The following is a 13,617-nucleotide window of genomic DNA, read 5'->3' on the forward strand; positions in this document are numbered from 1 at the left end:
CTCCGAAACAGAGAGAGTCCAGGAGGGTTTCAGGAACAAAATGTTCCTTGTATTCCCTGAGTTAAATACTGTGCTAAGAGTCCAAGCATTCTAGGGACAGTTACTATTGCCAAAGCATCATTTCCCAAAGCATAAATGTGTGTATGCAGAGCAATTTGGGCTGGGTTTTTTCTGCTTTTATCCAAGAGTAAATAGATTTGGCTATCTTGCCTTCATCTCCTTTTGCATAGAGGGCCTGGTTTGTACATAATGGGAGCCTATGCTTTTTCCCTCTGTGAACAGAACCTGTGTGAGCTTTGGGTTTGCAGACCCCCCCCCTTCCTCTTTCTCTCTTGCTGCTGTGAGGCAGAGATTCCTTCCTGCTCTTTGTTTTCAGTCTTAAATAAACCACAGCTTCCTGTTACAGTGGAACTGTGGTTTGATAGAATGAACCAGGATCTGAAATCACAGTTGGTTTAAACAAACTCCAGCATTTGCATGCAGCAAGGAGCTGTGATTTATTGGAAAGTGAAAGTGAGTGCTTCTAGCCTCCTTGCAGCTGTGCACGGGCAGGGTAGGAAAGGAGAATGTGCAAGCCCCAACTCACCATGGCTCTTTCACCTAGTGAGAAATTGTGGCATCCCATTGCATCTGAAGCCACTTCAAGTAAATGGTGGGTGATGGTGACCTAACTAGGGGACAGGTGTCTTTATAAGGCTCTGTACAGATGTAATACCACTGATCACTTAACCTTAGGGAACAGCTTGAGCCAACCTGTGAATGTGTGCACTCTCTCCTCCCTCTGTGGACACAACTTCCCATATATGTTATGGGACATGCACTGAGACAAGCCATGATTGGAGCAAATCTGATTCCCCCGAAATTGCCTAACTTGCAGACATGCTTATAAACCATAATCTAATTTCTTAGGAACATAGGAAACTGCATCATACTAATTCAGAGCACTGGTCAACCTATTGTCTACTACTCTGACTGGCCATGGCTCTCTGGGGTTTCGCACTTGGATCTCTTCCAGTCTTTACCCGGAGATCCTTGGGATTGAACTTGGGACCTTCTGCATGCAAATGAAATACCGTACTCTGCCACTGATCCACGCATACAGTCAAACCTCGGTTTACGTCTACCGCTGTTTGCGACTGCTTCGGCGAGCGACCGCTGTGGACCCGGAAGTGTTTACATCCGGGTTCCGCAGTGTCAGATGCGCAGAAGCGATCTGCGCAGCGTGTGCATGCGCAGAAGCGCTCTATCGGCGCTTCGCACACGCACAGAAGCGTGCCTTCGGGGAGCGACCACTTCGGGGAGCGACCACCTCCGCGGAACGGATTGCAGTCACAAACCAAGATACCACTGTACACATTCCAATCCTTGGTTTACAAATGAGGTCATGATCTGCGTTCTTCATAATTTGTCTCAGTGCCCATGTTATATGAAATCCTGACAGCAGATAAAGGGGAAAGAGCAAACTCTTTGGGATCTGCCTCTGTCCCTAGTGGTCTTGGTGTGGGGGTTTCAGACTGAGATGCCCAGGATTATTTTGGCCCCTGGGCTCAGGGCAGGGACCCAGTTCTGGTACATGTTGGTAACTACTCAGTACTGCCTTTTCTTTACTTACTGATTAGATGATTATTGGTAACCATTGCTGACTGGTTCCTTTTTGTATTTTATTTTAAGGAGCCTAAAATCTTGCAATTCCTTCCATTCTAGATTGAATACAAATTTTGCAATGGGTCTGATAAAGAATGTGTATCTCCCAATGGCAAAAGCAACAAGAAGGAGACTTTGAAGGTACGTATAGTTTAGATGTGTGGAAAAGAATATTTATTCTATTTGTGTGGGAAGCTGTTGCTCGAGGGACTGGAATCTCTTTCTCTTTGGCCCATAGGCCACATCTCTGGAGTATCACAGCAAGGCCAGAATTCTTTTTTTTAAAAAAACAAACAAACAAACACTGCCCTTTCTTTCCTGTGGATTAGTTAGCGTGCAATTTATTTATTTATTTATTTATTTATTTATTAAATTTATATACTGTCATATACCCGGGGGCCTCAGGGCAGTTCACAGAATAAAATCAAGATATAAAACCACAAAATACATAATAAAAATAAAAACAACCCAATAGGCTCCCCCCCAAAAAAACACATTTTAGAAGGGCATAGGATGTAATTAATTAAAATTACAACTTCGCCGTGCATAGGGTAGCTCATCTTCAGCTATATTTTCCAGAAAAATCTTCTCACTAATAAGATAATTTTAATCCTTTCTTTGAGCTGTCAGTGGTCTCCAGTCAATGTCACACATGGGCTTTATTAACACTACTACAACTGGCGACAACTGTGGAGGTACAAGTTCCCAGTGAAACAACAACAATGCAAAACCAGTTTACTTATAACCTCCACCCCTTCCTTACCTGCCCTTGTATGCCCAGTAGGTCACTGTGTTCTGCAGGAGCATTTCTCCTTAAAGTCCCAAAAATATTAGAAGCTCTTGGAGCAGGGCTTTCATTGTGGCTGTCCTTGTTCTGTGGAACAGCATTCCTGTTGAGATACAACAAGCACCCATCAGAAACAATGGAAATCATGCTTGCTTTGACAAGATTTTCCAGCTGAATGAAAAATCCTCTGCCTTCCAGTATTCATTTTGTATTGATTTTAAACTTGTTTTTAGTTGTTCTTTTGCCGTTTTCAAAACTATTTTATCTGTTTTTATGATATGTCTGTAAATCTGTATATGAGACACATATAAGCAAAAGTGATTCATAAATTAATACTTACAGAAAAATAAATAAAACCTGGAGAATTCTGAAGCTGGGTGTGAAAGTGAATTGCTTTTCTATGGTACTCCGTAAGGCTTGATACGCCCAATACCTGGGCTCCTTAATTAAAATCAATGGAAGTGGCTGTGAAGGATTCATATTCTGCCCTGTTGCCAGAATATAACTGGCTCAAGGTTACTCATTCAGCTCCATGGCCAAGTAGGGTTTTGAGTCTTTGTCTCCCAGGTCCTCATCTGACCCGCTGTAAGCACTATGTTGTGCTGCCTCTTTGAGTAAAAAGGATTTGTTCCAAGCAGCTGTGGAACCCGCATTAAGTAAGAGGCCAAAATCAATAGCAATTTTACCAGATAATAAAGCACTTGATGTCCCAGCCACTGTTTCACTCCCTACAATGTGAGTTGTTTCTCTAATGAATGCCATGGTCTCATCTTCTCTCCTCAGTTTTTCACCCACTTTTTTTCTTTTTTGCTAGCATAGGAGAAAGAAGAAAACTGTGTTCATGAGTGTTTTCACCCCTCTTTCCCCCATCTCTGTGGTCTAACAGGTACAGAAGAAGAATTACAGGCAGGAAAAGAAAAGAGCGACCAAGCAACTCTTCAGTGCTTTGAAAGATCCCAGTGTGGTTATTATGGCAGATTGGCTGAAGGTAATTTAGTATAAAGCATCATTTTAAGAAGATCCAGGTACTCTTAGGGCTGTTCGATCAAAATCCATCAGCTGCCTTCTCTCCGAAGGTTGCTTGCTGCTTACAAATAGTCCTGTTTCGAGAATAAAACTTGATGACTCAAATACTATATTTTTTGATCTAAAATTTATATATGTCGAAATGAGCATTAAATTTAGACTAGGGAAGCAAGGGAAATGGCTAGGAAGACAGATAGCCTGACTGTTGGCTCACCAAGGACTTCCTTTCTTTCAGAATGCCTTCCATATTAGTTAAGTGCCCTTTTCTGGTGGTGGTGTGGGGAGAGGAGACCAGTTTTCTGAAAAGCATTACAATGTTAATTCTGACATTTATGGAAATGCATTTAGGCAGAAAATTTAGGAATGATGTATATTTTTAAGCAGAAAATGAAAGAGCTATCTTCATGCCATCAACAGTCCATCCAGCCCAACAAGTCTAAACACTACTGGCAGAAGGTTCTCTTCAGCCTTACTAACCAACCAACCTCCCTTTATTTGGAGATGCCAAAGGCTGATCTGGTGGCCTTGTGTATTTATGGTATATAAAGCTGGGATTGCTAATGGGGCAGGCGTATTTGTTCCCACAGAGGTCTTCTCTGGTGCTCAATGAGTCTGAAATTAGCAACAAAAGAAGCATAGGGCAGGTTGCCATGCGTGTGTGAGATGCTCACCACAGTTTCTCCTGTTTGCAAATATGCCCATAGGCTCAGAAAGGTTGGTGACCTTTGATATAAGCCACACGTTCTTGTTGTTGAAACTTCTAATCATTTCCTTTAAATTATAGCTTCCCACTAATTATGCCATCACTCTGCATTCTTGCAGGACCAAACCCTTACATAACAACGCAGTCATGAAGTCACCTTCTGATCTCTGGTGATCACATCTATTTCTGGCAGCCATTTTCTGAAGTTCTAACTGACACTGGCTTCCATCAGCCCATAGTTAATGGTTCACTTTAAATGTGCCTTTCTGATCTGTTTGTCCCCTCCCTGCTAGCACGTGGAGGAAATAAACTTTGATCTCAGAACCAAACAACGTTTCCATAAGATACGTGAAAGAGAAATGGGCTCCTTTGGTTATTTGAGGTTTTCTGCAACCTTTCTAGGGAGCCACTAAAACACTAGCTATGCTACAGTGGTAGCGGGTAAGTAGGAGGAGCAGACTCCCCACCCCCTTGAAACCCTGGAAATGTAAAAAAATTAAGTGACTTCAGCGTGTGTTGCCCTTTTGGATGTAAGAGGCTACAGTCTCTCCAGGGAAATGCTGCATAAATGTCTTGGGGTAAAAGCAAAATTGCACCCTCTTAATGAGCTGCTTAGTGAAAACCAGCCCTTTTCTTTGCAGGCAGCTTCCCCTGGGAGTTTTGCTTCAGCCCCAAGTTACTTCATGAGAAATCATACAGCATGAGAAGCCACTGGGGAGAATAGAGCTTTTTCAGTATGGCTGCATTGTCCTCTGATCCTATTAAACAAGAATATTCACTGGATAGGGACTGTCTAAAACTGCTTTGCTGGATAGGGGCTTGGCTTGTGAATAAATCCACCTAATTCCTTCCACCCCCACCCCCCATTTCTCAGATTCGTGGGACTCTGAAAAGCTGGACCAAGTTGTGGTGTGTGCTGAAACCCGGAGTCCTGCTGATCTACAAAACACCAAAGGTCGGGCAGTGGGTGGGCACCATCTTGCTTCATTCCTGTGAGCTGATTGAGAGACCCTCCAAAAAGGACGGCTTCTGTTTCAAACTTTTTCACCCGCTGGATCAGTCCATTTGGGCCGTGAAGGTAAGTGCAAGGCCCAAACTTGGCAACAAATGTTGAGCTTCCTTGAGGAGAAAACAACAGGCCCCAAGCAGGCTCAGGAGTAGCTCTGGCAGCTATTGGGGGTCTGAATCTTGAAGAATTTGTTGATGGGATTTATTGTGGGGAAGGGAAACCTCGGTGAAATCAAGAGAGATTTCAGCAGAATTCTCTTTTGGGGAGCATTCCTCGTGATAGATCAGGAGTGGGAAACTTCAGGGCCGGAGGACAAAAATAACCCTCCAGGCTTCTGTTTAAGGCCCTCGGGATCCTCTCTAGGCTATGCCCTCTATGCCACCGCCCTAACCTGTGCTTGTTGCCTTCAAGGAGGAGGAGGTAGGTAGGTAGGTAGGTAGGGGGTCAATTCTCCACATGTAAAGTGATATTTCCTTCCATGCTGCATCTGTCCTGGTCTAACTAGGTTGGAACCTCTATGGGAACACAATATCGGGCATTGTATTTATACGCCTCTAGTACAATAGAGCCTTGAACTTTTTGTGGGCCTCTGGGCCCAGTGGAAGATATTATTGCCTGAAGATCTTGCAACCTCTATTTATAAGTAATCCAAGCAACATTGTCAAGAAATGACACTCTCCCCCTGAGACATAAATAAATAGCATTTGCTGCCAGCTGTGATGAATGAGAATGGCTCGTCACCACCTTCTGACACGTTCAGAGATTATTAACATCTGCTCTGAGGGAACAGTGCTTAACCACACTTGAATCTGGCCCATTCCTGACAGTAGCAAGTCTGCAGACTGACAGCAAAGATACTGTGAGGAACATTTTCAGTCTAAATTAATGCAGTGCTGATTGCTCCATCGCAAGAGACTATAAATGGGGCCATATTTATGCTTGGAGAGCTGATATCATTTTTCATGCTGGCATCAGAAATATGGTATGTCAAAAATGGAACCACAGACATCCAGGTAAATGTCTCATAGCTGGCCACTCAGAACAGACCCATTCTTGTTTGGAAATGAAACATTCTTTTCTTTCTTTCTTTCTTTCTTTCTTTCTTTCTTTCTTTCTTTCTTTCTTTCTTTCTTTCTTTCTTTCTTTCCATTACATTCTAACATGCCAAAGTGCTCTGAAATAAAAATATTGTGTTTTGGAAGGCAAAACAAAAATTCCATGCAAGGTAATAGCTTTTCATAGGATCAGCCAAAAATCATGAAGAATTGTATTCATTTTTCAAGTTGGAAACATAAGAATCTGCCTTTTAGCAAGTTGGACAAATTTTCTATCTAACTCAGTGTAGTCAACTCTGACTGTCAGCAGCTCTCTGGGATTTCAGAGGGGGAAACTTTCCCATCCCTACCTAAAGATGCCAGAGATTTAACCTGGGGCCTCCTGTGTGCAAAGCAGATGCTGAAACACCAAGCTTTGCCCCTCTTCTTGATCCTGCTTGTTATGCAAAAAATATATATAAATAAATAAATAAAAAGGAGGGAGGTGCACAGAAAGATGCCTTCCACAATGGAAGTCCCCAACATGCAGTTTGTAATGGTTATCTGTGATTTCTGCCTACCATGCAAAAAATATTGGTCAAATTAGCTGGTATTCAATTCAATTGGGGTCTTTAAAATATTGAAACACAATGTGTGTTGTAATTAATCCTAATAATGAACTTGAAATACCAAGTTGTTCACTTGCAAATATTTATCTCATGGGGAAATGTTGGCAGTCGTTAGAAACCTCTCTTTTTTTTTGTCACAAGGTTTTGCTCTGATGTTTGCATTATTGTCTTTTAAATTGGGCCCATGAACAAATTGGTCTGCTTTTGACCTCCTTAATAAAGCGTTAGGCCTGGGTACCTTAAGCCTGCCTCCTTCCAGGTGAACCATTAGTGATGTCATAACATAACCAAATCTGATGTGCCACTATTCCACCCCTGGTTTTCACATGGCAAGCTGAAAGTGTCCCGGCTGTGAAAATTGCATACTTCCTGAAAATATGTCACCTCACAGAGGAGGCCTGACAACTTTCCTTTTTTTGTGACATGTCTGTCTGTCTCGAGAGACAATGAAGTGCGCCTTCAGGGGTGAAGTCAAACTGCTGTGTTAGCAGCACCAAAGTGACCTCCCTGGGGCGCAAGCCTGGGCAGTGTTTGTAGGTCCTGAGCTGCCCAGACGACAATACCCACCTCTCAGCCTTACTGATGTGGTCCAAAGGAAAGCAGAGCAATACGTTTGGCACTAGCTTGACCACAGGAGGTAATGACTCAATGCATTGTGCATGATTAGCAAGATCCAGTCTAATGACTCCTTATGTGAAACCTTTGATGGGGCTGTATTGCGAGAGAACTTCACCAGCTTTGAGGTTCAGCATTGAGACTCAATTTTTGTCATCTGGGATGGTCTTTTGAGATACATGTCATAGCTTGGCTCTGACGTGAACACTTTAAAGTGAGAGCACTTTGGGACATGCTTTTAAAATGTTCTTTTAAAGAGTGTTGATCATTTAATCCTAAACTTGTTTACTCAGGAAGAAAATGAGTTGACTCAGTTAAGTGTGCGAGAATTGCTTGACTGCAGTCAAAATCAGGGAGTTTCTTCAGCTTTCTTACAGAAGCTAAGCTGCCTAATAGAATACTTCCAATTCCAGATATGTTGAATATTGAGAAGCTTTCAAAGGTTCATATGGAATGTGTATCAACAGTTAGCATCACAGGTGGCCAAACATGGACTGTAGGATTTATTTATTCATTGCAGTTTTGCATAAGAAAAAAAAATATTTATTGCCGTTTTTTAGATTTTGCTCCTGAGGACCAGAAAAGTGGGAAATAAAATAAGAGGCTACCTCCAATCATGTTGATCTAGAGATGATCTGACAATTCAAACTGCTGAAGCAACACATTTTCTGACCTAGTTTTTAATACCTAAAAATCTCTGTCGGGGAATGAGTACATTTATTTACTTGCCCTCCCTGGAAGAGGCCAGGCTAAGACATCTTTTCTCTTTTGCAAGATGGGCTTGTGAATGAAACTGAAGCTATTGCTATGGAGACATAATAGACAAATGAGCAGGGCTGGGAATCTCATCATTCAGCTTAGCAGATCACAATTCTGCAGCTGACATTAATATGAAATGGCAGTACTTCTAGTGGCCTTTTCCCTTTTGCTAGTTTTAATCTGAAAGCTGGGCTTTGGGAAACACTTGATGCATTCTGGATATGAATGGTTTGGGGCTTTTTTATATAAGAGATATGTGGGGGGGGGAATCGTGTTAATGCATAGTGCTAATATTTTTAGCTGGAGTAAGGGATAGAGTCACTTCTTTATAACGCCAAAGTGTTTTAAATTATCTGTTAACTAAAAGAACAATTGAGTAGTATCTAAGGTAATGTATAAGGCAGCCATTCTAACCCAACTTACTTGGGAGTAAGCCCCACTGAATTCAATAGGGCTTAGCCGTGGTTAGGATAGTGCTGTGAACAATGATGACCCCAGGTCAGTTTTCATTTCTGCCATGAACTTTCTTAGGTAGACAAGCACTCTCTTCTTGCAATATGGGGGTGATAACTACATTGCAGGGTTGTTTTTAAGCATTACTCATATTATGTACATGAAACACTTTGAACCCTGTAAATTGCAGTAGAAATGCTAAGAATCATTACAGTGGCATGCCTAGGAAGGATGTTTAAAACCCACTGGATAAAATGGGGCGCTGTTTCACAGAGGTCAAAGCCAACATACCAAAGATTTTACAAATTCCAGGCATCTTGTGGTATATTAGAGACACAACAGCATTCCCCTAACCAGCCAATTTTAGTCAACATTGCTTTATTTTAAAGAGAACTGAGAGATTGCCACATTTTTATGCATGGTGTAGAAAAAGTAGGTAGAAGGAGAATTTGTTATGATGCTAGAATCTGGAGCATCCAATGTAGCTGAATCCAGCTCTTCACACATCATTAACTCATACTTAGCATGCTCCCATGGGACACGGTGATGGCCGCCAAATTAAATAGCTTTAGAGTGGGACTAGACAAACTCATGGTGGACAAAGCTATCAATGGCTTCTCCTGTATCAGCACAAGATGCCTTTTTTGCTGGGGAGCAACAGCAGGAGAATACTATTTTGTGTTTTTTTTAAAAAAATAATTTTTATTGAATTTTTATACAAACAAGACAAACGAGACATACAAAATAAATTCTGTCCCTTCAAATACCCCCCACCCACGAGTCCACCTCTGCCACCAGTGGCACCTGCCGGTGTTGAGAATCGAAGGGGTCCATTATAAGGCTGGGTTTGACCTCCCCCTCCACCCTCCACCCTCTTCCCCCCCCCCAGGAGAATACTATTTTGATCTGGCAGACATCTGATAGACACCTGGCTTGCCACTGTGGGAAACAGGATGTGGGACCGGATCGGGAAAGCCAATGTGGTGCCCTCCAGAGGTTGGTCGACTCCCACCAGCATGCCAGCATAAGGAATGATGGAAGCCATAGTCCAACAACATCTGGAGTGTACCATGTTGGCCACTCCTGGTCTAGAGAGATCTTTAGTCTGGTCTGGTTGGGCTCTTCTCATGTTCTGCTGTTTCCTGAGCTGAGAAACTGCTGGGAAAAACATAAAATATTTCCAGAGTAATTATTAATAATAATAATAATAATTTATTATTTGTACCCCGCCCATCTGGCTGGGTTTTCCCAGCCACTCTGGGTGGCTTCCAACAAAGACTACCTCAAGTGAAGGCACCTGAGTGTTACACAGGAAATACAGTACAATACTCATTGTATAGTCATGGTTAGTCACTCATTGGCCACCTTTAATAGTGCCACAGATCCTCCCCCAGCCCCCTGCTCTTCAAAGTTCTGGGCAGGGCTGTCCTCATTACCCTCTGTTATTTGAAAATTGTTTGCAATTGAGTGAATTAATAAATGAAAGCTTATTTATTTAAAAAAAATTCTTGAGATTGCTCATATCTGATGAGTCAGGAGCTTATGTGAGAGATGTTCCTGTCATGGGGAAGCTATGAACTAGTCACTTTCATTCAGACAACTCTGTTTGCATGCTGACCTGTCTTTTGATATTGTCAGAGTGGAAGATTGAGATTCCCCCCCCCCCCAATGAGAGAAGGGCAGTTTCCAAAGCTACCGAGAGACCTGGTTTCCCCCTTCTCCCTCTCTCTCTTTCTCTCTGTCTCACATACTTATGTTCACTTGCACCCTATATTTCTTCTAAAGATCTCAGAGCGGTGTACATTAGGTTATTCCCCTTTTGTCACTTGGAAGGACTTTGGGAGAGAGTGACCTAAAAACAGAAAATAAAAAATAAGCAAATATATAGAAATAAACAAGCAATCTAAGGAGGTGAGTTACCCTGAGTCACACACCAAGGGTGTGTCCTAGTTGACAGAGGGCATTCCTCTGTTTGGAGTCTCGGTTGTGAAGACCAAAACTCCTAGCAAGGGAGAACATGGGGACCTTTAAGGTGCCCATCAACAGTTACCACCAGGATAGCTGTTTGAGTAGGCACACAAGTCACCTGGTCACCACTATGCCGAGATGTATTGTGTTTTTATTTAAATTATAGTGATTGCTTCTAAATTTGCATCTACAGTATATGTATAAATTACTTTCTGCCCAAATTTCTGTGTCTTTGGGCAATGTGTCAGAGGCCACCCTCATCGACACCCAAATCCTCCCAGTCACCTTTTTTCACAGGCCATATGTACAGCCCTCCATGAATTGAAGAGCATTTTTCAGAAGTGGAGAGCCTTTCCATACTCATGGAGTTTCCCACTGGGATTCAGAACTCTATTCTACGAGGCATCTATTTTGGACATAGCTAAATGCATTTTGGAGTTTGCACTATCCCAGAAATGGAGGGCGATTGCATACTTTTCATTTGTTTCATTAAATTAAAAGCAGAGAATATAAACTGAAATGATATGGGAAAATGATAAAATATGTTTCTCTTCTTTTTATACATCACTCTAGGGTCCAAAGGGAGAGAATGTAGGCTCAATCACACAGCCTCTTCCAAGCAGCTACTTGATCTTCAGGGCAGCTTCCGAATCAGATGGTAAGTTTTTGACCTTTTCTCTATGTCTACATGCTATTCATTTTCTTCCAGTTAACTAATACAGATCTTTCTGGGCAAGCAGATTTGTTTGACCCCTTATGATTCATGCATTGGGCTTCATGTAATTAATGTCATGCACTCTCTGGGAAAACCACCTTTAATACAGTGGAAATGAGTGCAAAATTTTCAAAGGTAAAAGAATTTAAGGTGTTGTTGTTTTTCTTTGTCATTACCATGCTAAACCTTTGCAGCGGGGTGGGGGTGGGATTGCAGAACACTTAGTATTGACGTTCCACATCCGGCTTTGTTCCCCTCCCCCAGACGGGTACAATATATAATTAGGTTTTTTGTGGGTTGGGGGGGGGGAGAAGAGCCCATATTTCAATTTCTGGTCAGATGCAGGCAGCTCACGGAAGAGAGATGAAACCTAACCAGTCCCTCAGGCTTTTGCGGCAGTTTAATAGTTCCAATGACTGTCTATCAATCCATGCCATAAAAGCGATTATCTCCTTAAAGATCAATTTAACTTGACATTTCATTTAACATAGTTACAAAATGTGCAGGGTAAAGTAATATGGTCATTCTGTTGCTGGGGAGGGATAGCGTAGAGTTTTTGTCTTAAGAACCTTCATCCCAGCTGGAAAAAAGAGGTGTGCATAAGAACATTTTCCTTTTGGCTTCTGTGGACCGGATTGACCTATCTTGTTTACAATAGCCTTTGGGCTTCTCTAACCTTTACTTGTGATGAGTTTCATGCAATCTGCCTTATGTAATGAAGCAGCAACCTGCTCCTTTGGGTCCTCATTTAGACCTGTCCATCCTTGAAAACTGCATCTTGATGATGATGGAAATTACTGGTAAAATACTAACTGTGCTGAGTATTGTTGGTTTATCCTATATAGTCTCAATTTTAAAACTATATATCTTTTTGGGGGGGATTTATGGGATGCTCTGATTTATTCATTTACCACATTTGTACCTTGTCAGGGTACCAAAGTGCTCAGGGAAGCTAGGGCCAAACCAGGCTTGCAGTCAAATGTGTCTTTGCATTTAGTGTGCATATATTCACATGCAATTAGCAGCCGAAGGAGGGATGATAACCACTGGAATCCCAGCAGCTGGGGAAATTAATCCTTTCCTCCCCTGCTGCAGTCCTGACCAAATTTTCGCCCCTGGGGCCAGTCAAAGCATTTCCTCTCAATGCAAATACCAGTAGCAGCTTCAGTGGAGGGGTGTGTGTGTGTGTGTGACTTCTTGCCAATTATAACAGTGCATGCTTTATCGGAAGTGAGTCCCATTTGTTCTGTGGGTTGCACTCCCAGATAAGTGTGCATATGAGGGCAACTCCAATTTGCTTTCAAGAGTTTGAACTAAGGTTGCCTTATTCTGGAGCCACCAGAATCCCTGTGACGGGGTGAGCTCCCGTTGCTTGGTCCCAGCTCCTGCCAACCTAGCAGTTCGAAAGCACGTCAAAAATGCAAGTAGATAAATAGGAACCGCTACAGCGGGAAGGTAAACGGCGTTTCCATGTGCTGCTCTGGTTTGCCAGAAGCGGCTTTGTCATGCTGGCCACATGACCTGGAAGCTATACGCCGGCTCCCTCGGCCAATAATGCGAGATGAGCGCGCAACCCCAGAGTCGGTCACGACTGGACCTAATGGTCGGGGTCCCTTTACCTTTTTATTCTGGAGCCATACCACATAAAGAAAATGCTAACCCGGGTTCACTGAGGAGGGAATCATGAGAGGCCAAACTTTGTTAATCTGAAACCATATTGGTCTTCAGCCAATATTTTGCATATAACATTCACTGATTTACTAACACTTACTATTTGTTGTTCCTTTGGCATTTTGGTGGGAATTTAGTTGCCCTGGGTGAATATGGTGTGGCCTACAGCTGTGTTTTTCAATTACTGTTTTATCGAAATGCCTCAAACAAATGGGCTGAACTAACCATTATGTATGTTATAGTGTAGGCACTAGGCAAATAAGAGCCCATAGTAATTAGTCAGCTCCCTGGGCAGACGGAAATTTTCCTCCAGCAGGTGCCATTTATTCTAATTCTTGTGTTGGATCTGCTGGTGGTATGATCTAAATTCTCTGGTGGAGTGCGTAAGCAACAGTCTTAAGGAATTGGTCTAGCGGGGAGAAGAGGACAAAGGGAAGAAATACTTCCTCCCCTTCATTTCCCCTCTCCACACCACTGGCAGCAGCACCAAACCCTGGGCTGCCATTTGAATGTGCAAAGGGGAAAGCAGGACAAGAACTTGGGGAAGTTTCCTCTTTTGAAATCAAACGTGGCCATGTTTGATTTTATTGGCAATTGGCCGTTT

General features: G+C 42.5%; 1 protein-coding gene across 2 annotated transcripts in view; it reads left to right on the top strand.

Moving 5' to 3' along the window:
* OSBPL5 (oxysterol binding protein like 5) overlaps window positions 1-13,617 on the top strand; it is a 133,718-nt gene that overhangs the window by 92,146 nt on the left and 27,955 nt on the right. For both annotated transcript variants that reach the window (XM_035120805.2, XM_035120813.2), the window contains exons 4-7: window positions 1,705-1,785; window positions 3,318-3,419; window positions 5,035-5,238; window positions 11,201-11,285. In XM_035120805.2, the coding sequence (XP_034976696.1) occupies window positions 1,705-1,785; window positions 3,318-3,419; window positions 5,035-5,238; window positions 11,201-11,285 (472 nt within the window). The remainder of the gene's footprint in view (window positions 1-1,704; window positions 1,786-3,317; window positions 3,420-5,034; window positions 5,239-11,200; window positions 11,286-13,617) is intronic.

This window comes from Zootoca vivipara, chromosome 1 (assembly GCF_963506605.1).
Source record: "Zootoca vivipara chromosome 1, rZooViv1.1, whole genome shotgun sequence".
In the NCBI taxonomy this organism is placed as follows: domain Eukaryota; kingdom Metazoa; phylum Chordata; class Lepidosauria; order Squamata; family Lacertidae; genus Zootoca; species Zootoca vivipara.